Source organism: Antrostomus carolinensis, unplaced genomic scaffold, assembly GCF_000700745.2.
Source record: "Antrostomus carolinensis isolate BGI_N321 unplaced genomic scaffold, ASM70074v2 scaffold32641, whole genome shotgun sequence".
Taxonomy (NCBI): Eukaryota; Metazoa; Chordata; class Aves; order Caprimulgiformes; family Caprimulgidae; genus Antrostomus; species Antrostomus carolinensis.
Window position 1 is genome coordinate 18106 of NW_010295424.1, and position 23160 is coordinate 41265.

At 36.3% G+C, this 23160-nt stretch overlaps 1 protein-coding gene across 1 annotated transcript in view; it reads right to left on the reverse strand.

Annotated features, from left to right (window-relative positions):
• Window positions 1–22295, reverse strand: part of PALS1 (protein associated with LIN7 1, MAGUK p55 family member) — a 27555-nt gene extending 5260 nt beyond the window's left edge. Inside the window, exons 1-10 of the mRNA XM_010177986.1 lie at window positions 21780–22295; window positions 14523–14731; window positions 8469–8546; window positions 7594–7740; window positions 6800–6961; window positions 3693–3770; window positions 2588–2771; window positions 1503–1574; window positions 968–1039; window positions 67–234 (exon numbers count right to left, since the gene is read on the reverse strand). Coding sequence (XP_010176288.1) covers window positions 67–234; window positions 968–1039; window positions 1503–1574; window positions 2588–2771; window positions 3693–3770; window positions 6800–6961; window positions 7594–7740; window positions 8469–8546; window positions 14523–14731; window positions 21780–22146 — 1537 coding nt within the window. The 5' untranslated portion in view covers window positions 22147–22295. The remainder of the gene's footprint in view (window positions 1–66; window positions 235–967; window positions 1040–1502; window positions 1575–2587; window positions 2772–3692; window positions 3771–6799; window positions 6962–7593; window positions 7741–8468; window positions 8547–14522; window positions 14732–21779) is intronic.
• Between the last annotated feature and the right edge of the window lie 865 nt (window positions 22296–23160).

Here is a 23160-nt window from a genome sequence, read left to right on the forward strand (position 1 = left end):
TCCAACACAAGAGGATTTGTCTGCAGACAGAGTTTAGAATAAGCAATCGTATCTGCCCAAACTTACGGGGAACTGCAGAGGCAAAGCGATCCACTTCGTTATTCATAAGTCGCTGCCGCAATTCATTTTGGCCGCAGTTCTGTGGGCCAATCAGAACAATGGGCCGTTTCCTATTTGCTGGTTGATGATACAGTGACATTTCCTCGTAGGTCAAAATTTCCTCATTGTCATAATCTTGAGAGAGAAACAATACAATAGTCACAACAGACTTTACTGCTAGCTGCATGCATTGCCTGTCATGCAGCATCAAGGTTCAGGCAGCTCCCGACTCTCTGCCCAGCACCCAACTGTGTGTCACCAAAGGAACAGAGCCACAAAGATCATCACGTGCCCAGTAAGGTGAGACTTTTTTTTTCCCCCCTCCTTTCTGGAGAAAGAAAATATGTTTTCACTTACTACTGATGTAAGTAGTAGCACACACTCAGGAAACAAGCTTCTAGTACAACAATAGCACTTCATGCCCCACAACAACAAAAATAATCATCCCAATCCCAAAGTACTTTTGTAAGAATATAGTATAAATAACTTACAAACTCTCTGTGGAGAAAGTTTTCATTTAATAAACTTAATTATGCAGAGAACATAATCAATATCCTAGATAATATCATATAGCATAACAACATCCATAATAAATTGGGTCATCATTGTAAAATTACAAGCGCTTCCATGCCTAAAAAGCTATCTGGTTTGTTACCCCATCATCTGGTCTTTATTAAAGACACTAAATGACCCTAAAAATCCTGCCACCTCTTTTGCACCTTTCACTAAAACGCTCCCGCACAGATCATCACTCAGACAGTATTTCTAACATCCTATCGTGAATTTCAGCATTCTTTTCACAATGCTCTTTGTAGAATCTTTTATAGCTGCTTGTAAGTGCAAACACACTGCAAAAGATGTTGCTTACCGTCATTTTTATTTGCATTGTACAAAACCTTTTTCCGTTTCTTTTTGTTTTTCTTCGCACACCAGAGTTTTCCTAACCAAAATAAAAATCACCACAATCAAATACCCATACAGTAAAAAGTTTCCTTTCCCACCTACTATCTGGATCTTTAAAGTGGGGAATTTATTTTGCAGTTTTGAACAGGCGTTATATTCTTCAGTTCATTACAACCACTTGGTGTATTAAACGAATGTTGCATGCCAAGGACTTCAACTGAGTCACGGCAGATAAAATTCTTTAAGAAAAAAGGGGCTTTCCAAATTCCCCTCCCTTATCCTAATTACAATGCACTTAAGTTATGAAAAAACTGTGATTTATACAATGAAGTGCTAAATTCAGACCTGTATTTACATCAATAATTTCAAAGAATAACCCCACCTGAATTACAAAAAACAGAAGAATTTTTTGCAACTCTTCCATGACAAGACTCCAGATATCACTAATCATTACTGCTGTAAGAGTTAGGTTTTTTTCCCTTGGAAAGTATATAACCAACCTGATTTTTCTGGCTCCTTGTCTTCTTCTATGGTTTGCTTCATTGCTTCTCTTTGTTGCTGAAAACTTTTTCCTTAATGTGTTTAAAAAAAAAAAAAAGTACAAAAGCATTTAACATTTAGAAACCATTTCTATACTTTTTTTTGTTATGACTTAATCATTTTACTTCTTCCTAAGGTTTTAAATCTCTGAAGGTTCTAGTAGAATATGACGTATAAGAAGCTGAGACGCTTGTTTATTGCTTAAAAAATATATTCATCACTAAAGATTTGCAGAGCATTTGTACTATTCTGGGCAGTTTTTCCTGGAAAATGGAAACTACTAGAAAGACTGCATTTCTCCGCTACGGTTTTCTAATTATTTTTGTATGTTAAATGTGTTCTATTTATACTAAAACTTTGAACCTCAGCTTGAAAAATATTAGCCTATATTTAAATCAGTGTTCCTCTCAACCTTCTCAAATGTCGTAAAGCAACAATGTGATATTCTATGGAATCTGAAAGGTCTTTTGTCCACTGTGTTTAACAGATCAGCCAATCTTCAATGGACTAGAGCGCAGTACATATTTCGATGCAAAAATTATATATTGGCTTCAATGTCTGAAAACTCTATTACTCAAAGGCCCCCCAACAGTTAGAGGGGAAGCAGTAACTGAAACATGCAGAAAAGTTACTATGAAAAAGATACGTTCTTCAAACATACTATTTGATATAGTAAGAAACCTAACAGCTGTTCTTATCTCCAGAGAACAAGCAGGCTGAAGTCCCAGGTTTCTGCCACAGCCAGCAGAGGGAACTCTGAATCCACAGTGTGCCCAGGGTGGAGGAGTAAAGGAAGAGGAGAGTAGCTCTGGAAGGGTGAACTGCTGTGGAAGTGGGAGCTTTAGTCTGCATTTAACATCTCTCCACAGAGGTGCCTCTAAAAGGTGAACCTTTTAAGTAAGTTAATTACCCAACCAGTGAGCTCTGTTGCAAAAGGCTCAAAGTTACAGATACTTAAGGGTATATGAGCCTTTGAAAAGCAGTATATTGCCCCTAGGGTTATAGTAACAACTGGCTGTCAAGCTTTTTCTAGAGCTTTATTTACCAGGGATAAGGCCTGCCAAGGGCTGATTATCTTCATCTCCATCTCTGTAAGCCTGCCACCAGTTTGGATCTTCTTGGCTGATCACGTGGAGTATATCTCCTTTTTGAAAAGAGAGGCCTAGCTCTCGGCAGGGGACGTAAGGGTCATCAGAAGGATCATAGTCAAAATGCGCTTTCACATGTATCTGTGGAAGGTCAAATGTAAAAAACAGAAAAAGAAAAACCCTGTGACTTCTGAAGAATTACACCCTACCTTTCTGTAACTGCAGTGGAGCTCCAATATATAAACCCACCAAAATCCTATAAAATTGGAACTTTACCTGGGGCATACAGGAGATACCGGAATGGAATCATTACCTAGCTTAGCAATGGAAAAAGACACAGTTCTGATAGGTTGGAGATGAAGACCTGAATTTAACTCTTGTTAATTCTAAAGTTTATGCAATTTCCTCACCACTGTAGGAGGCAAAAATCCCTGAGCTACTGATTTAAGTTCTTTGCATTCTGAAAGTATCAGAGATATTCTGATTTGTTTAAAATATCTAATAAATACACAGATTGAAACCCATTTGCTGGGCTTTAGGAAGTGTCACTTTAAAAATATTTTATCACCAATCATTAATGTTTTTGTTTGACTGCAATATAAATCTGTGCATTCTTTCTTCAAACTGTTAAAGCTGTCTCAAAAAAAGTATGTTAGCTAAAAAGATAATGAACGAAGTTTCCAGAATATAAACTTTTAATCCCAAACCATATTTGCAAGTTCCATCAATCTAATTTTGTATATTTGATATATATATTTTTTTAAATATATATAAATATAGACAAATTGATGATTTCAAAATAGAATTTCAGAAGCACAGGCAGTTCTACTTTTATAATTTCTTATTATTTTAGAAATGGAGTTAAAATAATACTAAGAGTTTCAGCTTAACACCATCAATAATTTTCGATAGTTAATTCAGGTGTTACAATGGAACCAATTTAAACAATTAAGTTTTGGTTTTATTCCACAATGTAAATGACCTACAGAAGTATTTTCTACACATTACTGGAAAAACAAGGTATCTATCACCAAGCTCAAGAACTTACGTAGAGCTACTTACAACTGTCTCCTTCGCTGGAGGTGGCTTGCTTTGCTGACTGGGAATCAATACAAAGGTCAGAGTACCATGCATGTCAGCCTGAGGAAAAAAAAAACAGATTCTTCATACACAGTATCAAAATATGCTTTAAGGTTAAGAATTTTAGTAAGTAACATTTTGGAAAATGCTTCAAAACTTCCCAGCAAAAGACAGTTTCTAAAAGCACATAATATATCCCTTAACTGGTTTAAAAGATACAGTACAGATACAGATGCAGTGATTCAGTGACAGACTAGAAAGCCAAATGTTGATATTCAGATTTTAAAAGCCTTGATTATACACAAACTGTTTCTATTTGAAATGGAGAAGTTGCAAATCTGTCAAGCAGAGACTTGGGAGAAATGTACAGCAATATTCTCTTGCTCTGTTCAAAAATAGCAACAAGTGGATCTATGCTAGGAGGAAAAAATACATAAGATATAATTATTTTTCTAAAACTGCTCAGTCAAACAGTGTTTTCAAATCTAAATGTTTCTACTATGATTTTATGCTATTAACATTACTAAGGTCTACAAAACGCTGTTTAAAAATTTAACACACTTGGATCCCGCATCTGTAAAGTACTTAATATCAATATTGCAAACACCTCTACTAATTAGTATAATAATACATAATAATGCCCTGGCTTCACATAATCCTTATTTGTTTACAAACTCTTGCATGCAGAGTATGTTGGCACACATAGCAAACATCTAGATAAAATGCAAATGCCAACCCGTGACAAGGTCTACACGTGTCTCACTTCCTATACATCATTCCATGAACCCTAACACAATTCGTGTTGCATAAAACCAAAACATATGCACGTATCTCAAAACGTGCAGACCCAAGGCTTAAATAAAGGGAACATAATTGAGCATAACGTGATTAGGCTGCAGGAAAGGAAAATCCACTATTTTCCGTCAGTAAGCGCAGTACCAGGACGAATGCATAGAATTTCACTGCGATGGTGTGAATAGTTGGCTCAAGTCATGTGCAGTTCATTATCATTTGAGTAGCAAGTGGTAGAGGCAAAATTAAAAAGGAAAGTAATTTCCTTTTCCTGTGCTTAAGTATTCTTTGGGGACTGAAGCATTTTAAAACTTCACTACGCTTCACCATTGCAAAATACAACACAAAGAATTAAAACTATTTTTTAAATTAATGATTTAAAAAAATATATTTAAAAACTACCTGAGGTGTTTCCCCTCCCCCCCTTCATTTTCAGCCAGTAATTTGCTCTTTTGTTAATGTATTGTGGTTTTAAATCTTTTATTCTGTAACTTTAGGATGCAGGAGCTGCTCAAAAACAGAACAAGCTCCCTGCAGAGAGCTGAAGTAAGAATGGAATTATCTGTCAAGCATCTACAAATCACTTTTCAGAAGCACAGGACTTAGCTAAACATGGCGCTTTTTTAGAAAATACAGATGGCATTGGAAACAATTAGAGAGTGTGAAGAACCTCAGATATCTTTGATTCAAAAAACACACGGATATTGAAGGCTTTTCAAATAACTATAATAATTTTTAAATGGCTTAAAAAAACCAAACCCAAACCAAATACATTTCTGCCTCTACTTCCTTCCACTTGACATTATTCCATGTATTAGCTGAAAAATTTTAACAGCAAATTTCAGAAAAAATCCAACTAAAGGTGGAAACTGTCCATTAAAACCTACAGTCTTATCACAGCATAAGACAACCTCATCTATCGATATTGCTGCCTATTCATCCTACAACAATGGAATCTACAGCAGAACCCATGTCTTTGTCCTGATCTTGATTCATCTATAGACCATAGATCTAGTAAGTAATTCAAAGATTTACCCTATTAAATAAGTGCTAGCGGATATTTCACAAGTTTTGTATCACAGTTATAAATTAAATTTTAAAAAGTATGTCATTTTCATCAGGTGTCCCATCTTTGACACTGATCAATGGCAGGTGCCAGGGAAAAGCATGAGAAAAGAGCAATATTGGGCAATGGAAAATACTGGTAATTCCCAGGTTTTGGCATTCTGACTCACAGGGCTTTTGAGAGAGCACCTCTGCATTTCCTAATTCATGATGGATTTCTTGCCTGTTGTTTTCACTAGCTGCTTTTGAACTGATGTATAATTTTGTCATGAATGTGAAAAGTGTAATAAACAGAAAAATGTCTATGTTAGTAAATTGTTAGACAAAAGGGTTTTTATCAGAAGGGAAACAGCAAAAAGTCTAGGCACGTAAAGGTCCTGTGTGATACAATTTGTGGTGGGTTAAGCCTGGCCAGCAACTAAGCACCCATCAGCTCCTAAATCACTCCCCTTCCCTGGGGAGAGAATGAGAAGACCAAAAGCAAGAAAAACTCACAGATCAAGGTAAAGACAGTTTAATAAGTGAAGGGGAAAAAAACCCAACCCAACGACTGATGCAAAGGCACTCACTCACCACCCAGTTTTTATTGCTCAGCATGTTATATGGCATGATATATCACTGTGGGCAATCCAGGTCAGCTGTCCCAGTTGTGTCCCCTCCCAACCTCTTGCTCACCCCCAGCCTACTTGTGGGCGGAGGACAGAGCGAGAAACAGAGAAGACCTTGACACTGTGCAAGCACTGTTCAGCAATAGCTAAGACACTCATGCGTTATCAACACTGTTTTGATCTAAAACCAGCCTAAAACACAGCATCATATAAGCTGCTATGAAGAAAACTACCTCCATCCCAGCCAGACGCTACCACAGTCACACAGCTGCACATTTGTTAATTGCAAACTCAACCAGAGACAAAGATGAAAAAATCATGGCTTTTCAGAGCTCAACAAATTTTTTCTTAGAAATCATTAAAAGCAAGTCTCAAGATGATAGCTTGACTCTTCCACATCTGTAGGCTTCATTTTTGCAGATAATTGCCATTACACTTATTAATATCATACTATGCATTAGAAAGAAAACTTGAAGTGGCCCTCCGCATATAAACACTAGCTATCAGAATGAAATACTTCAGAACTAATGCTAAATATGAGTACAAATGACAAGCAAAGCCAGCAGGCTTCAGTTTACGAAATGAATATTTTTTTGCAGGGAAAACAAGAAGTGTTCAACTCACCAACAAGTCAAAAACTTCATTAACATCTTTTCCACGAATCTCAATGCCATTAATCTCTAGAACTTCGTCTCCTTCATGTAACAGGCCACTCTTCTCTGCAGCACCTCCTTTCACTATCCGACTAATGATAACAGAATCCATTTCATTGCGAACAGTAGCACCCTGTGTAGTAGCAACACATTCTGAATTTATTATACATATGAAACTCAAAGCCAGCTATTGTATATATTCCAAGCCACTGGAGAAATTATATTGAAAGAGAACACAAGTAACAGCTTGAATGCATACACCCAATGTTCCAGCTTAAAAAAACACCGCTTGATTTCTTCAAGCTGTACTAAAGATTGAAGAATTGAATTGCTCCACACCATAAGAATTATGATTTTTTAAAAAATGTATTCCTAAAGAAACACTTATTTGAAAAATGAAAAATAGAAAATGAGAGTTGCTAAAAAAAAAAAAATCCACCCCCCCCCACCCCGCCAAAAAAAAACCCCCGTGGTTGGTACAAGGCTATAAGCTCCCCTGCAGCAAAGCTTGGGATAGTGACTTCTTTCAAGAAGTCCTGTCCAAACCCCAGTTGACAGAAGTTGTACAGATTCTAAACGGTAGTACAGGTACTGCTATATGAAGATACGCACAAGTTCACTGTCTATGACTACTTCTCATTTTGGAGGAAGGGAGAGTGTTTACAAGTTAAACATCACCTCCACATTCAAATTCTAAAACTTTCATAGCAATCTGCAAAGGACAAAAATTCTTAACATATAAACTGAGTGAGTACCAGTACTTACCAATGGAATATCCCGAGCTTTCTCAATGCGAACTATTTTAACCGTCTCCCCTCCGTACACACCAACATTCTCATAAATTTTTTCATCTGCCACAGGCTCTGGTTGCATTTCTTGTTCTGCAACCTTATCATGAGCCAGTAAAAGTGCCTAGTGTTAAATAAAAGCAGCTCAGTTACAGAAAATTTCACACTTAATATGTATACGAAACAGTAGAGTTCAATGAAATTCTGCAATTTGAATAGTCTTTGCAGGTTACAGAATACTGCAAACTGACTCAAGCAATAAAAAAATCATTTGTCACAGCTATGTAGCATACACTGCTACATACCTTCCAAAACTTTCCTTTCAGATTGGAAAATAATAAAAAAGCAATTTTGAACACACAACTGTGACTGTACTTACACCTTCTCCTTCCTGAAAAAGCAGACATTGGTTTACTATGTATGTGACTGAGGATACAGACATAAGTTACTGCAATGAAAACTACTCATTAATTTACACCACCACCACAGGGCAAAATTCCCTTTATGCACCCTATGGTAAGTATGAAACAGCTGTCGAATTAAAAAACATAGATAAGAAAACAGCTCATGTGTAGCACTGACCCTACTGATCTTTTGTTTATGTCAAATTACTCTGTAATACATGTAGAATACAGCAAGGGCTGAATACAACCTACACTACACTTCATTGGAAGTTTACATGAATTGCTGGAAATTGGAAACTCCCCATCCTAGAAAAATATTAAGAGATCTGCACAGAGCTGAAGAATAAAATCCATCCTTGCCCAGTTAGCCCAAAACATTTGCAAAAAATAAGTTATACTGAAAACAGCATCAAGAAATATATCCATTAGAAGTTCCATTTTGTTTTACCTGCATGTGAGGGGCATTCAGCAAAGCATTAAGCTCCTGCCCATCCTTATGGTGACTGGGTTTCAAAACACTTTGTACCTACAAAGAAATCAAGTAGTAAAACTCTTAATCTACTCAGTTATTTATCAATCCTCCCTCCCCTACTCAATTACTCACTTTACCAAAAGCATTTTTTTACTCATTCCTATAGCAATTACTCATTTTACCAAAAGCAAAGTATATCCATGTAATTGTTAACACTGGCTGACTGAACTTAATTTGGTATACATTAGGAAAACGTGCAATAAGACCACAGGATTTCTCCAGCAGACCTTGCCTCAGTGGATTATCTACCAAATCTAAGATGCTATCCAGTGCATCACACAGATCTGTCAATACCAGAGGCTGGCAATGAGCTCAGCTACCACAAAGATACACACAAAAAAATTGAAAGGAATATGATAGTGAAATCAGTCACAATGAAGTTTATTATGTGAATATGCGGGGTCTTTTACAGTGGATTAATTTATTATTTACATGGCTAGCCTCCCTTTTCCTTAAAAGCAGATGGTTTATTTTTACCCAAACTATTTCCACCAATATCAAGATCAAAGATTCCAACACAGGTTTTGCAGTGCATCCTGGAGCCCCTGCCTCAAAGTATATAAGTCAAAACTTAAAAAACTCCCAGGAAACCAGATTTCTTTGTCTGGTTCCAAAATAATCTGCATTAAGTACGGTTTATGATCAAGCAGCTTCAGTTGCCTTCTCATACAGTTAGCAGACATGCAAATGCAAGAGAATCCTGGTGTGCTTGCAGAGAAAGCCAGAAGCAGGGAAGTCCTTCTTATCCAGAGTTGAGGCTGAGAAGATACTTTCCACAGTCGTCATCCTCTGGTCTAACCTGACCAAAGGCACACACGTCCGAAAGCATAAATGACTCCAGAGACATCAAGAACAGATTATACATATCAGAGCATCAGCTTTCAGTGGGATAGAAAAGTTTTTTTTCAAGAGCTTTTTACTCTTAAGGATGAGGTCACGTGACATAACAGAGAATCGAGAAACCGCAAGTTCCAAAGTGGAAATTATTAAGCTTTTTGTGTGATCTAACAATATCTAAAGGTCTGAAGAGCCAGGAGCAATTATCTACAGCAATGCTAACAACCCTCTTGGATGCTACCAGGTGACAGTACTGAAAACAGTAAAGATAATTTAAATTCTAGCAGAAGCCACTAAAGGGACCTTTCCCATAGAGCAAGATCTGATCCTTACATTACCAACAAAACACTGTCAGATGGAACAAGTTCCTGTGCTTAGCAATAAACCTGGCACAACCTCCAAAAGCCTTCCTTCTAACATCCCTAGAACATGCCTCACGGCAAACAAGCCTAGTATGGCTTAGAAAAAAAACTAGAAGCCAGATTTATATAAGATTTTTAACTTTTTAACTTTAATTTTTAACTTTTAACTTTAATTTGGCTTCATATAGACCTGACCTCAGTCATACCTCTGAATTGGCCAGGAAGCCACTATGCCCAGCTTATCCTGAATTTTGGGATGCCATAAGCAGACAGAGCACTGTAAAGGATGTATCTCACTAACAAATTTTCCTCTGCGTTGAAAGAAGAGATTCTTCTATGCAAAAGACTTTCTCATAGAGATTTATTTAAGGTCTCTAACTTTCAATTAATTTCTTGAAGAAGCCGCAAGAAGCCTTTAAAGCCTTGTTTATCCAATCTTTATGACTTTTTCAAAAGAAAAAGTACTTGGAAAGTAGGAAGTCCTGCAAGCAAGTAAACCTTACGAATGTAAGGTCAGAGGTTGGCGGCTTAACAGGGGAAAAGCAAGCAACCAGGCACAACCAGTCATTCTGTGTGTGGTGAATATACTTTATTCAGGTTAATTTAATTATTCAAAACTTTAATAGCTCCTCCCTTCCCCTTTTAAGAGAAAGATATATTTATTATTTGGTTATTTAAGTAAGTGCTAGGAAAGCTTCAGGCTGCTATATACACCAGCATTGCTGCATGTCAGATTCCTTTGTTACTCGTGGTGATGAATCCCACGGTTTTGTCAGATGAAGAAATTTGAATGTAGGCTGTCACTCCACAAGTGACACACCACAGACAGCATAGGCAAGCCACACTAAATATATGTCAATAATAGTATTCTCTTAACTCTTCAGCCTAGCTTTTATTGTTAATTACGTTAACTTTAGTTCAAGCATCCCCCAAAAAGCTATCAGTTTCATTATACACACCACAATTTGGAGGCCTGTACCGTGGAGGCACACACTGGAGTGATATTAAACATTCAGAATTTAACCACACCTGCAAAACCCTCTTGTTGTTTACTCTCAGGTGAGCAGGACTGTCAGAGGGAATGTAAGTGCATCGTAATGCACTTTTACCAGAAGTTACAAGCTTCCAGTGCATCCTCTCAAAGGTACTGATCTAGTTTAATTGCTTGCACTTGCTGAAGTGAACAGTGGCAAATGTGAAACCTTTAGAAACACAGCCTATATAAATTGAGCCTACTAAGTATATTTAATAGCAAGAACATTTTTAAGGTATTTGATATGTGCTCTTACAGGTCAAAAATTACAACAGTCTTGAATGCTGCATCAAATATTCTTACAAGGTCAAGATTCAGACCATGTTCCCATAATCCTTACCCCAATCTTGGTCAAGCTTAAATGGATTTAAAATCAGTTTAATTACCCTTGATGTTTACTGGCTATTTTTATTTAAGACTTGGACTATACCACTTTACATTAAGATTAGCTCTCTAAAACAAATTCCTTAAGCTCAAGTGCTTCATTCCACCTTTTAAATTCAATTAAAATTTCTTAAAAACCAAAAAGTCTTGAGGTGTTAGTGCCTCATTATCAGAATTGGTGGGAGAAGTTAACTGTGCAAGTATACCACTAATTTTAAGAACTTCCTAAAGAGGACTAGAAAATAAAAATGTACCATTCCACTCTCATGTATTGTTAATGGTTAAAAAATTCAAAATCAAAAAGTTTTCACAAGACACTGTTCATACATTGTCTTATAAATTGAAAGAGTAAATGAAAACAGATTTTTTGAATGAAGTTCAGTGTAGCAAATAATAATTCTCCCAAACACATTTCCAAGTGGGTAGTTTAATTAACTTAATATTAATTTTTACTTTTTTCTTTCTTTTTTTTTTTTTTAAGCAAGGTTGTTTCATATTGCAATATGAAACTGCACTGCAAACTGTCTTTTCATCTTAGAGCTACAAATGCATGAGCTCTAGAACAGGTTCTCCTCCACATCACAAAGCCTCAAAACAAAACAGATGTCTGCAGCTTTAAATTAGGACACACACTCTGAAACAGTTTCAGTGATACACTGCCACCGATGACCTGTGCACTAAAACATGCACATTAGCATTACCTGCCATTTAAACTTAATGTTATGCATGTATCTACTATTTTTCTTTCTTGTAATGCCTTGTGGCTTTTATCCTCAAGATATCATCAGTATCTTAAATCCAGGCTTTTGCAAGTCGCTTTTCAAAAACACCCTGAATTAAGTAACCAAACTGCTTTCTGGGGGAGCTTCCCATGCTGACGCTTAGGGATAGGAAAAGTCAAAAGACATAACTAAAAATCACAGTGCAAGAAAGAACCAGGGCATGTAAGACAGACATTTTGTCAGGGGAAAAAAAACAAACCCAAATTTTCCTAAAGCAGAAACAATTTCTTCCCGTACTGCTACCATAACAAATACAGAAGTCTTTCCAAAAGGAATGGAGGATCTGAAAAACGAGCATAAGATCTTCTATTCAGGCAAGACTAGGAAGTACAGAATGATGTGAATGGAGGCCTCAACGTGTTCCTCTTGAAACACTTCTGTCAGTCACAGAAATATTTGACCTGAATTTCCAGCTTGATCATTTTAGGATGCTAATTAAGATATTGCAAAATACAAGTCACTTAAATACACCAGAAGCTGAATCATCGAGAAACTAGATTACATCTGAAAATGGAAACAGACATATGCAATATATTGACTTTTCAGGAATTTCAAGGCTGGACAAGACAGGGATGGGAGACAAAGAATCAAAACGAGTACAGGAATATGTTTGCCTTTTATGTAAGAGTCTCCTGGGTGATGACAAGATTTCATTGGTTTAAAAAGTTTAGATTAAAGAAATATTTTCTGTATGCTTAACCTTCTTCACAGATTTCTAAGAGACACAAAACTGGCTTTGTACCACCTTCTGATTTTAGGATTAACCAAATCACCTGAAAAAAGAGAGGAATGTGTTGGGAAGGGGAGGGGTAGTGAAGATGGGGAGGGATATGAAAGTTTGAAAACAGACCTAGAGTTTTCCTAGGCATATTTTCTTCTTGGAAACTTCTATTAAGCAGCAAATAAAAGGACATCGTATCCATGAAGGGGAAAACACAGCTTTCTTAAGAGATCAATCTGTAACATTCTATATTATAAATTAAGATTCAAAAACTCTGGCTTTTATGTGAATTAAATTCCAAACTAGACCTATGTAAAGTAGGTGTTTGGGGAAGTAGTTTACAAACAGAAGCTAACTGAAAAGAATCCTTCAGGCCTGCAGACAACGAAGAAACCTAGTGAGGATCCTACAGCAGCCAACAGGCTGATGAATAAGGCAGAAAGAAGCTCATATCTAAAATACTCCCACCTGGTTTCTTACTGACAAACCTAAACAGGAAAATCCTGAGCTGCAGTTTAATCAGCACACTGCACCTTTAGATAACATTTAAATGATGTCCCTCATGAATCAGTCATTTATTCCGCAAAAGAACTTCAAGTTTGCTGCAATGAAGTTTTCCTTGACTTACATGGTTAAAGTCTTAAAAAAGGAAGGAGAGTGGAAAGAACTGTTGAAAACAACTGCTTCAGCAGAAAGAAAACCAGATACTACAAATCAATCAATCAATCAATCAACTTGCTGCCATACTGAAATTGGAGTGACATACCTTTGAACAACTGGGGAATGGCTCCAGAGGTACTCTAACTGGGGTACCTCAGCCAGTTTTGAACAGATAAGTTTGGTTCACTGGGTGCTAAATGCTGGAGTGTTTACCCAGCCTCTGGATCTGGCTTTGTTGGACACTACAGCGCTACGCTCGCACTCATACTGGTATTCAGGCTAGCTAGTTTAAAGTTAATAAACGTACAGCCATATAAGGTGTAGCCACACTTCACTGCAATATATTCATGCAGCAGGCCATGGAAAGTGAAGATAAAGTTATTGAGCAACCCCTCAGAGGGTCTCAGCTGTACAGGGCCTCATGTGAAAGCTCATTCTGTTCACAGCAACTTTGTATCTCCCGAGTTTTCTCTAAGTTACTACTAATCCTTATAGAGCTACTGTATACAGGTATTCCCCATCCATTTTCAAGTCAGTCAGTCTCCAAGAAAGTAGTTAACCTGGCTGAAACTGTGAAAGTATTTCCAATAATTAAGATCTGACTGAAAAGATTAAAAATCTTGCTCAGTCATATTTCTAAAAGTGTACTTTAATAATTCCTTAAAGATATAGCAGATCTTATAAAAGAGGTGTCATCTGTGAGACAAAAATTAAGTGTAATGTGACCATCACAGCAGTAATTAAAACATTGAAATTAAGTATTAAGGAATCAGTTGCAGAATGCTTGTTTCCAGTACAGCCGTATTCTCAGAGATGTCTCCCAATTTAAGAACCACAGCTCAACTCGGAGAAAAGTCACAATAATAGAGAACTGTAATTCTATTCCTGAAAGCTTGAAATACTGAAGGTAAAAGAATTAAGACTTTCATAACTGCTCCTTTTTCTAATGTTTAAACATAGTATCTTTTCTGTTACATATCTATCCATGCTAAAAAGGGAGTTCTTATCCTCAAAATATTTTTCTGGTTACTGTTTGGAAATCTGGAAAAACTGGATACAGCAATCAGAGACTATTATAATCCCTTTCATATTCAACATTCAGTAACTCAGACAAGCTTGACAAGTACATATTTCAACAACAGCTATGATTATAGGTTTCACAGATAACACAGAGATGCATACTGTACATACCTCTTGTGCTAGTTCTTGTGCATTGGAGGTGAGAGGATAGGGAGGGCTGGCTTTGTTCATGTGCACCGTAACAGCATTGTGGATCTTAAATGCATTCTGAAAATCAGTATTTTGAACAAGCTGTAAAATGAGAGAGATATCCTCTTGGCTCTGAGGGTCTACCAAAATGTGCTGGATATGCTTAAGAGAATTTAACAGCTCTTCCACTTCTAGGTAGGAAATAACAAAATACAAATGAGGTATGAGTTAATAAGATTCATAATTAAGTAATGTTTACATTAAGATTTTTAACAAATTTTTTTTTGCTTTTCAGTTTTTAATTATTGATGGTGTATGCAAATTTATCAGGTATCCATTATTCACTCTGATTTTTATTAGCAGAACATAGCTGAATCTTAAAAAAAAAAAAAAAAGACCCTAAGTTGGTAAAAGAAGAAATAAAAAAGCTGATACACTGTTTTAAATTTGAACTCCTATTGCAGGAGCAGTTCTTCTCTGAAAGAAATCACTGTTATATAAAAGATCCAATAATTGCAGCTCATGTATAGCTAAATGTCCAAGAGGGACTATTTTGCAATATGAAAATAATTCCTTTGCTAAACTAATCTTGATACACTGAATAGCCACTGTTTAGTGACTATTATAGTATATATTGTTCCATGTATATCTGCCACATATGGCAGATACAGACATCTCAACTAAATATTGCTTACTTATAGAATGTGTGTTTGATAAGTGAACTACTCAATTCCTAAACATAAAATTATACTCAGCCTTTGCACATTAATGCAAAAGGGTAAGGATGAAAAAAACACCATCTATAGTCAGAGTTCTGGAAGTCATCCGCAGCAGAAGAAAGTCCACATCTTTTACCTACGAGATTATGAGTTCTGCTTGGACCATAAAATATTTTAACAAATTTTAATAACCAGCTTCTACATGTTTGCAGAATACTGTATATGTACTACATTCTTGAGCTTTAAGAACTAATCTGATGCTTTATGGGTGCTTTTTAAAGACTGTCAACAAATTAACATTTTTTTTTTAAAACCAACCCAAACTTCTGCAAAGTATGTCACTTCTCAGTATTAAGCACTCGAGAAACTACCTAAAACAAGGAATGTGAGTCATACCTATAATGCATATATACCCAGGTAAGAAATCCTCAAGCAGACCAAAAAAACAGTGGCTATTTTGTGCCTGAAATAATGTACACATTCTCACACTGAAAAAAATCTGTTCAGTCACAAGAGGCTGGTCATCTATCTTTTCTTTTAATAAACTGAAGTAAGCTAGAATTTTGAATCCTGGTATTAAAAAAAAAAGAACAAAGAAAATCCTCAATTTTAAAACTGTTAGTTGACACTGAGGTCAATCTCCCTTACTAGTATCAAAATATCAGCTTTGAGAATTATTTTTAAGTTTTATCAACCTTAATTTATTCATTATGAGTTAGTTAAATAATGTTAAAAGACAAATGCCATCAAGACATCAGCTAAGTTGCATTTTTTTACATGCAAAAAAATCACAGTAGATATTGATCACTAACATGGATACATTCTGTCAAGAAGTTCCCTTTACCTTTTTTTAAGCTCGAATTCACCAGCACAATGAACACAAGGCTAGACTCAAACTTGTCCAGCAGAAGATTAAAACGCTTGATAAATGGGCACATGAAAACTGTAAAGCCCAATAAAATAGGTATTTCAAACAAATTTAATGGTTTTAATTTCAGACAAAGCATACCTACATATGTTTTCAATTCTGAGTTTGCAAGCCAGCTATGCATAATAAAAGGAATCAAATAATCTAGAGCTACTACTCTTGTACTTCACTGTCTTCAGGACAAACACCACAAACAAAACACCACCTCCAAAACCATTCCACACATGCTAAAAACATCCTACCCACCAAAGGTCAAGGGCTTCTTCCTGTAACCACCAAGGAAACAAAGGGCAGCAGTACAAAAGCTGCACAGAGGATACTGGGTGTGCAGGATATTCCACAGGTGCAATCCAGCACAGCTCACAACGCTAACCAAGGTGGCCAACGCCTCACTAGGGAACTGTATACACAATGTACTGCCTGTTACACGGGGGAAACGTCATTTGGAAAGAAGGCTCAAGAACACTCTACAGGCAAGTTGCTAAACAGGGCATTGTCATCTGGCAAAATTCTTATCTAGTGGAGTATGCAGGCTACCAAAGCACCTCAGCAGCTGACTGTAGTGTAAAATGGTCAGACGTTATTGTAAAGGTCCTACTGACACCTGTTCAGTTAAAAACCACACCAATCCAAAATTCTGCTATTTGTTACTGTTACCGGATTCAAAGAACAGGGAGGCATTAGAGAAGAACCTCATTTCCTCTAACTCTTCCTATGAATAAATTATTTTATTTCATTATTTTTGAATTGTCTGTCTCCCAAAATGTATCTGAGAATTCAAATACATACATATATATATACACACACACAATTCTAATACATATTTCATATAAGATATAAATACATAAAGACAGACATCTTACTCAGTATCTATAATAAAGATGTCCTGTTTCTAGATGCCTCTACATATTCTCTCTCCAGCACTTCTTCTGTGTCACCCTTTCTTACAAACTACCACGGTACTCTCCTCCCCACGTAATTAATTCCCTTCTACACTGAATCTTCACCTATGCTGGATGCAAAAGCCCTATACCAAATGATTTCCCCCACCACGAAACAGCAAACAAATACCCCTCCATCATGATTCTAAAAGAGATACAGTGCTTGAAAGGAGTGAAATTAAATATTCCCCAAAAGCTAGCAAACCATTTCCTAGTCACTTGTTTAATAAAAAACCATACACATAAAACCATATACAAATCTGCCTTTACGCATGCCTAACTCTCTCTAGGTTCCTGTTCTGGATTCTAAATCACAGATTAGATTTCAGTGCAGGTTGGTTTATTGTTTTTATTTTTAAATGCCAGGTAACAAAAGGCTCCACCTCTAGACATTTCCTATTGAAACAGCTGTCTTGAGGAAAAAATTTCAGTACAAGACTAACATCTCTGCATTTACTCACAGAAAATAGTCAGGGTTCTTTTGCAGAACAAGTCCATTTCTGAATCGCAGATCAATTAGCAAGCTACTATTTTTTTTTTTTAAGTCTTCTTTTCAAGAAGTGTTGCAGTCTTTTTTCCATTAGGCTATGAAATGGCTGGAATGTGACTGAGCACTGCACTATATACGCATTAATCAAAAGACTGCCAGGGCAAAAGTATGCAACTGCAGGGGAGGACCCGTGCTCGCAGCTTAACATGTTAGATTAGAAAAAGAAGAAAAGAAAATAGCTGCTGTTTATCACCTTAAAAAAAAAAAAGTTATGAACAGCAAACTTAAGAAGTTACATTTGGCTTTATTCTGTGTCAGCCCCGATACTTTAATTCCCCAGCATTTCTATAGGTCTCTATAGTACTCTATGTGCTGGTACTTGCACCCTCATGCTCCAGATAGTACCTGAATGACAGGGCTAAGAAAAGTATTGTTTTATACAAAACTATTTCTGAAAGTTTATTTATATTTATAACATATTTATAAGTAAGTTTTGCTCATGGTATAAAAAGGCAGTTCTTGCCCTAAAAATAAAAAACGGCTTTTCACTGTAGCCACAAAAGGTTTACTTACATGAAATGTTAGATACTCGTTTAACTAAATTAACTTAAACTGTAGCAAACAAAAAAATCTTATGCTTTTTATAAAAGTATACTGCTGTGAAAAAGCCAGTTAAATATTTATATGCACATGTTCTAGGTGCACAGAAAGTTATTTCCATTAAGACAGCTGTCTAAATCATATACTGTTTTCATAACAAACATGCCCTTTAAAATTGTTTTGATTAAGTGTCCTGTTTTATTTTTATAAATAAAATCCTTTTTTTTTTTTTCTCAATCTAGCATGCTTTTTTTGTTTGTTTCTTAAGATGAAAAGATTAAAGACTCGGCAAAGATCTGCCAAACTAGACATTGACACTTATGAAACATTTTCAAAACTAAAAATGTAGACAATCAGGTCAACATTCTGATTTAAAACACTTATCTTTAGCAGAGGCTCTATGGATTAACACATTAAAAAAAAAAACAAACCACAAACAAGCAAAACTAAAATTAGTACTTTAAAAGACTGAATAAGGGTAACTTAATATCTGTATAATTCACTAGCACCTGTCCAGGTTTATTTGGGGTTCTCCTAACAAAGCTTAGAGATTTGTGACAGTGACTAAGCACTCTCACCTGGACAGCAAAAGTGGAAAGATGGAAAGAGTTGGGAGCAGTGTAGATCAGAAACTCAGTATAATCAAACAGAAACCGCAAAAAATTTCACATACTAGCAGTTGTTTTTTTGGACAAAGTCACGGGCCAGCAAGTTTCTTGGAAATGAAAAGGTTGTATATGTAAATTTTTAAGTCTGGCCTCTCCAATTCAAGTATTCAATAAAAAAAAAAATCAGAAGTATTAATGATAATGGACTAAAATCTACTCTATGAAACCATATTATTTTTTTAAGTGTGGGGATGTATCTATCTATCTATCTATATGGTTTGTGTTTTATTTGGTTTTGGGTTTTGTTCTGTTTTTTTGTTTTGTTTTGTTTTTTTTCCCCATAAGGCAACATCCCTAGCCTTGATACTAATCAGGAACAGACAGCTTTCAGAATTTAAAAAAAAAATATTCTTTGTTTGAAATTCAGCATTAGTATCAGATGTTAGAATGATTAATCCAGAAACTGGAAAAAACATGTGGGGGAAAAATTTGGAAGAGGCCAAGTTACTACAGAAGCACTCATTAAATTAAAAATTATGACTCAATTTTTGACTTCACTAATGACTGAACAGAGATTCTTTATGGACTACATAGGTTAAGAAATCACAGCATTTCATTTAGAACTTTTTTTTTTAAGTTTGCAACACCTCAACATCACAGTTGAGTACAGTCGAAAGCACCACTCTTAACAGGAGTGCTGAACTACTATAAATCATCTCTTCTTAAGTCTACCTGATCCAAATTGTTACTATAACTCTGTCTGGCAAGGAAATACTGTTTGTATGCTTGTCAATATTATGTCATGACTTCTCTGATTGAAATAGATGGCTGTGAAGCCCTAATTCAGTTCCCTGGTGCATTTATGGTTATACCATGATTTAGTCTAATTACATCTCCTAAAACTCCTTGCCTTTCTAGCTCAAAGAACAGACCATATTCATTCACTCAGCCAGTCAATACTTCTGCTCTATGTACATGCTTTTAAGTCTTACTTGCTGCAATTCAGAGTGGAGACAGACATCAACAGTTTTCTGATTTTCATGGTATCTGAACACTGAGAAGAACAGCTTTAGTTAAATCATGCAATTTACTACTGTGTTTGTCCTCCTGGACAAAATCATCTAGTCATTTTTCTTCAAGATGCATCTTACACCATATATTATTATTTCCTAATTTACTTCTTTATACATACAGACCTCTACATTCTTGTCTCCAGTGTTTGGTGTTTTTCTTCTTACATCAAATATTCTCACAATCCTAGATTCCATTCACACCAATTTCCCTCTTTCTTGCTGAGCCAAACCTAGTTTCTTCCTTCCAGCTTTTCACAAATACTGTCTTTGACAATCTCTCAGCTTCCCCCACAGCCTGTACCTGTTTTATCCCCACACTGAGAGATTTTCAAAATAGCCTTTCATCATCACAACAGTTTCTCCATCATTGTCTCTCCTGTTCAAACAGCTTCAGCCTACCCTAGCTCCTTACGGGTTCTCAAGCGTGTCAGACCCATACTCGTTACTCATGTCTCATTCCTACCAGCTTCCATGCCTACCTTTTTTTGCTCACTGGTTTCCACCTAGGCCGCCCTCCAAGTTCTCAACGTCTCTGGCACGAAACCTAACCTTAGCTTTCCAATTCCAAGTCAATCTCCTTCCTGCCTTCTGTAGTTCCCATTTCTAGTTCCTCTTGTAATCAAGTCATCAGAGCTTTTAGCCACTGTAGCTAAGCAAGTCCCAAAAGAAGTCACTTTTACTGTTTTATGTCAATCTTTGCATCTTCTGCTTTGTGTTCCCTCTTTCTAAGAGGAGAATTTCACAATCAAATATCTAACATGTCATAAAGTTAAGTACAGAATCTGCTTCTTAAAAGAGATCTCTTGGACAGAAGGTGACAAGCCCTGCACTAAAACGAGGTACATCTGCCTTGTTCATTACTGACCCTGCTTTCAGACAGGACAACTTTCAGCCTAATTTTTCCTAAAGATTGATTTGTACAATAAGGATTAGCAGAGGCCATGGAATAGAGACACATCTTTAGCAGAAATGTTGCTTGGGCACACAAATACTAAAGATGAAGAAAAAAAAAAAAAATAGCAATTTGACAGCTACTCTTCACTCTGTGTTCTCAACTACCAGCCAATGGGAAAGAATAGCAAGAATATTTAGTGCAGCCCCCCAAAAAGGCACCTTTTTAAAGCAGTCTGGATCTCAGAACAGGTATAGATTTGGAAATATGAACTGGACTCCAACAAATTTCCAGTGCCTTTTTTTCACTCCAGTGACACACCACATTTTAGATAAATAGATACTTATGTTTGAGGAAGAAAGGTTAAAAACCTTTTCTACACAAGCATAGTTAAAGCAACGACAGCTACGAAATGAACAACTTCATAATCTATTTCTTCAAAAAATACTAAGATTACATTTTCAATGTCTAAGTGCCAAGGTAAGCAGATTTTCCACTATCAATGCCAATACTTTAAGAGCATATGTAAATTATATTAGGTGACAATAACGCAAGACAGCCAGAATAAGAAGAAACCACCAGCATGCTTCTTTTTAAAACATTAAATACTCTCACATTTTGATTTTAAATGACAATAAGTGTTTATTCATTGCTTATTCTGTGCTTCATCAAACACAATAAAATCGGTTATTACTTGCACGGTTTTTCCCAGCCTAGAGGACGGAGGCATCTGCTGAATTCATTAGTTATCTACAAGGTATTTAAGTGTTCCCCAAATTGATTTGGTTTGAAAAGCCACTTGCTGAGGCACATATCCTGATGCTTGACTAAATAAATAAAAAGCCCCAAACCACCACAAATCCAAAGGACCAAAAGACTTTAAATCTGTATAGGAAGAATTAGCTGAATTAGGCTTTCAGTGGCCTAAAAGAACATTAATATCAACTACATATTTTCTCCTTTAGCCCATTCATTGCATTTTACCTACCTAGTGTCTTCACAGCATAATGAGGACTCTCCAAAACAATTCCTTCTTCTGTGTCAAATATTGGATTATCTATTCCAGTTTTAGGAGGAATTTGTGCTAGTTTCTTTAGCCTCATAGAAGCAGTGAGGTCCAGTTCTTGTTTCTTTCCCTCTTCTTCCCGTCTGCGCCTTATGTCCTCCTGCTGCTGCCGGATTCGCTCAAGTTGAGCGCTCCGCCGCATAGGCATCATCCTGGAGCCCAAATCCCCAGGGCAATCAACAGCCATTTCTCTGTGCTTCTGAGGTTCCTCAGGAGATGTAAGATCCACATTTTTTGCTTCACTGTCAGAATCTTCTGTGATATGTCCATTCATATGAGAAGTTGTCATGATTATTTGTAATTATGCTTATTCTCTTCAAACAGAAATACTCCTATTAGGCCAGTTTTCGTTATGATGTTGTGTAAAATCCATTATAACTTCAAAAATACTTCCCTTCCATCACAAGACAGTTGAAAAAACATCCAGGAAGTAAATCTAATGAAAGATATTCAAAAGAAGTTAGTGAATAATTGCAATAAGAAAACACCCAAGACAGTTCTGAAGGTCCCCAGGCTTCAGAACAATGGAACTTTTCCTCCACATTTACATAGTGCTTCTTCCCCTACAAGAACTGCAGAACCCTCACAAATCTGTTTCACACATTTTAGTAAACTTCAGGGGACAAAGTTAGAAATGGATTAGTGTTCAAACTAATGCTAAAGTCTTTTACATTTTCTGGTCAAAGCAGTGGAGATTCTGTACTTAACAGACACAATTGCAAACGGACAGTTTTCTGAAAATCCCCACTCAGTTTTAATTTATCCTTTAAGTCTTAAAAATTCCAACGCATGCCATGCTTACCATCCTACAAACACTAAATATGAGTAATTTGTTATAAACAACATGTTCACAAGAAGTTTAATGAGTTAAAACACAGTGAAGGTATTTGCATGTACTGTTCATAAATCAAGGCATTTTTATGTAAACATTGCTTCCCAGGTTCAGAGAAGACAGGTCTGGCATAGAGTTCTTCAAAAACATATTTTCTAAAGCCGTGTGGAGCTGCACTTACAAAATTCTAAGTAGGGATAAATTCCTAGGATAAGGGTTGGACAATTCTGGTTAGCAGCTACTCTTAATACTTCCCATAGGTATGCATTAAAGCAGAAAGGAATAAATACAAGAGCAAAAATCCTTGTTGGGCATACAGAGGTACAGATTAATTAATTGCCATAGTCAAGTAGTGACATTCCACAACGCTCCTTACAACTTAATCTGGTTTCTCATTCCTGATGATTCAGGATAAAGAACTTAAGTGTCCTGATAAACATAACCATCCAACTCTTAAATATAACACATATA